We start from the raw sequence: 3,068 nt of genomic DNA on the forward strand, positions 1-3,068 counted from the left end.
TTTTTTTTTTAAAGATTTATTTATTTATTATATGTAAGTACACTGTAGCTGTCTTCAGACACTCCAGAAGAGGGAGTCAGATCTTATTACAGATGGTTATGAGCTACCATGTGGTTGCTGGGATTTGAACTTCGGACCTTCGGAAGAGCAATCAGGTACTCTTACTGAGCCATCTCACCAGCCCAGAGAACTCTTATTTCTCATGTTCCATATTTATTTATTACTTCCAATTCTGCCTCTTCTGAACGTCAAAATCACAACAAGCCCGGTAACACGCCTGTAATCCCAGTTATTCAGGAAATTACAAATTTCAAGCTTTCCTGGACAACTTAATGAGACAGTCTCAAATTAAAAAAGAAAAAGGCATCTAGAATTGGTGGCACAAGTCTGTAATATCTGCTACTTAAGTAGTGGAATTGTCAAATCAAGGCCTACCCAAGCTTCAAGTGAGTTCTAGGCCAACTTGGACTTCTGAATCTGCCATGAAATAAATGAAGAACAATGGGGTACAGTTCCACAGGACAACATTTCCACCATGTAAGCCCTTCATTCAATGCAGCATACTTGTTTTAAAACACTGAAAAAGAGGCTCAGGGATGAAGGCTTGTCTACCAAACACAAAGCTTCAGGTGTAATCACCCAAACATGTGTGATGTACACTTGGGCTCGTGCACACACACTCTCACACACACTCTAGAGAGAGAGTGCATGCGCTCTTTCGAGCATGGGCAAGCACATCAACCACCTGCAAGGTGATGGAGAGGTGGTAGAGAGATAGCTCCAATTTAACAACCATTTGCTAGCTAAATTAAGACCACCACAGTCCTGGTCAGAATATCATGCTTCCTAGGTCCAGGGACCACAGCCAGCCAGAAGAGTCATTCAGTCTTCTGTGCACTCTAGGAACCCAAGAGGGGAAATCTGCAATTTAAACACTGAAAACGAATACTTTCAATAGGGAGGCTTAAGTAACAGACGATGTCCAGTAAGCAGAGGGTCATAGTGACAAAGGAGCTTCTTAAAGAACTAGAACTTAGTTACGATGGATGAGTAAAGGCAGGGGTACTCTGTTGTGTTAGTCTCCCACAACTTAAAACAAAAAGTACTTTATTTCATTTTATATATATATATATATATATATATATATATATATATTTATTTATTTTCACTTTGTAGATAGACCAGGCTGGCCTCGAACTCAGAAATCTGCCTGCCTCTGCCTCCGGAGTGCTGGGATTAAAGGCGTGTGCCACCACTTCCCAAACCATCCCCCCATCTTAAGTTTAAAACTCGGTAGCTCACAGTGGGCCTTAACTCCAGTGTGGTGGGGTGTGGTGGGGTGGTGGTGTCCGACGCCCTCTTCTGGTATCTAAGGGCAATGCACAGCCATGATGCACAGATGCAAGCAAAACACCCACACACACGTTAAATAAAAATAATTAAAATCTTAAAAAAAAAGAAGTAAGATACACCATAAAAACGACAAACCTAAAACCAGTTAGTCGACGAAACAAGAAAACAAGGTGAAAGTTAAGAGAGACAGTAGAGCACACAGTCGCCTGTGTCTAGACAACATAGGTAGCGAAAAAGAAAGCATATGCAAAAATGTGACTTTAACTAGGGCAGTCTGATAGTACTGTTATTTTGGATTTGCTGTATCTAACGGGGGCTGTTAAAAAGGGGGGAGGGGCGTCTTTGAGACATTAAGCCTATAGGTCTTGTAACGCTTCAGGAGATACCTGTCCTTCCAGTACACAGTTCCTGATTTGATCAACTCTTTACCAAAGGCCGAGTCTGAGTGATTAACGCTTTCACTGAAATAGCTTCCTGGAATGCCCAGCTTCTCTCATCTGTCACTACCTGAATCTATTACACAAACTGAAGAATATACCACTTAAGCTTGCAGAGAAAGGAAAAGACCATTGGGTGGATGGCTATAACACAAAATGATTTACGATGCTATGCTAATCTGTATATGGCACAAAGTAACTATGATACATGCCAAAAAAGGTTAAAAAGACAGATGGGGGTCCTGTGGCACAAAGGCTTGAAACAAACAAACAAAAAAATCATAACTCCAATGCACCGTAACGTTCAAAACCGTTGTACGTTCATGAAATCTAAACCACTGAGGGATTTTTTTTTTTAACTTGCATTCTACTTATTTTTCTGTCTCTAAAAGCCAACAACAAGTTGTCATTCATTCCACACCCATTCTATCCCTGAACCCGGGGGGGTCGCGTAGGCGTAGCCGCGACTCCAGGCCGCTTCCCGCAGTCGGGCGGACCCCGCGTCGTCGCGGCGCGACCGGAGACTGCAGAGCCCCGGCGGCAGGGGTCCACAGCCCGCTGCGGGGCTCGAAGGGAAGCCTAGCAGCCCGAAGGCAGGCCGCGACGTGCCGACCTCCGCCGGGGAAGCACCAGGGTCCCCTGCTACGCGGTACAATTACCTAGACGCGCCGGTCCCGAAGGAGAAGCCGCTGCCCGCGCCGGTCCCGCCGGGGGCCACAGTGGTGGAGCCGAGGGTCCCAGACCCGAAGGAGAACCCCGTGGCCATGGCGGCTCTTGGCGCGTAGCCGTCAGCGAGGGTGCAGAGGCCTAGGACGCTCCTGTCCCTTCACTGCCGGAGAGGGATGCGCCACATAGCCGGTGCCCAGCGGAGAGCCGGAGGGAAGCTCAACCCCAAGCGGCGGCGCGGCGCGGCGAGGGCGGAGGGGGCGGAGCCCCAGGCGAACGCATGCGCGACACCGCCGAACGCACGCGAAGCGCGCCGAACGCAGGAGAAGCGCGCCCGCCGCGCAGGGGACCCTGGGATCGGAGTGGAGGCCGGGCGAATGAGGTAAGGTGGGCGCCCCGCCTACTCTCTTAAAGAGCTACGCCCCCCGAAGCGCCGGGAGAGTCTCGCGGGATTTCGTGCTTTCCTTCCTCAATTAAGCGCGGCTTCTGTCCGGCCTCCTGTCAAAAGCAAAGCGTAGAGTTCTAGGATCGGGGAGGACCTTGGTCGTCGCCTCACATCCCTCCAAGGGGACGTCTGAGTTTCATTTTGGGTGTCGCTGCACCCGAGAGAAA

General features: G+C 48.8%; 1 protein-coding gene across 2 annotated transcripts in view; it reads right to left on the minus strand.

The window, feature by feature from the left end:
* Nup58 (nucleoporin 58) overlaps positions 1-2,808 on the minus strand; it is a 47,504-nt gene extending 44,696 nt beyond the window's left edge. The window contains exon 1 of one of the 2 annotated variants that reach the window (XM_021203130.1): positions 2,450-2,778. In XM_021203130.1, coding sequence (XP_021058789.1) covers positions 2,450-2,556 — 107 coding nt within the window. In that variant the 5' untranslated portion in view covers positions 2,557-2,778. Of the gene's footprint in view, positions 1-2,449 lie in introns of both variants that reach the window. The other variant, XM_021203128.2, reaches the window with a different exon arrangement.
* Positions 2,809-3,068: the final 260 nt, after the last annotated feature.

Source organism: Mus pahari, chromosome 8 (assembly GCF_900095145.1).
Source record: "Mus pahari chromosome 8, PAHARI_EIJ_v1.1, whole genome shotgun sequence".
Lineage (NCBI taxonomy): Eukaryota > Metazoa > Chordata > Mammalia > Rodentia > Muridae > Mus > Mus pahari.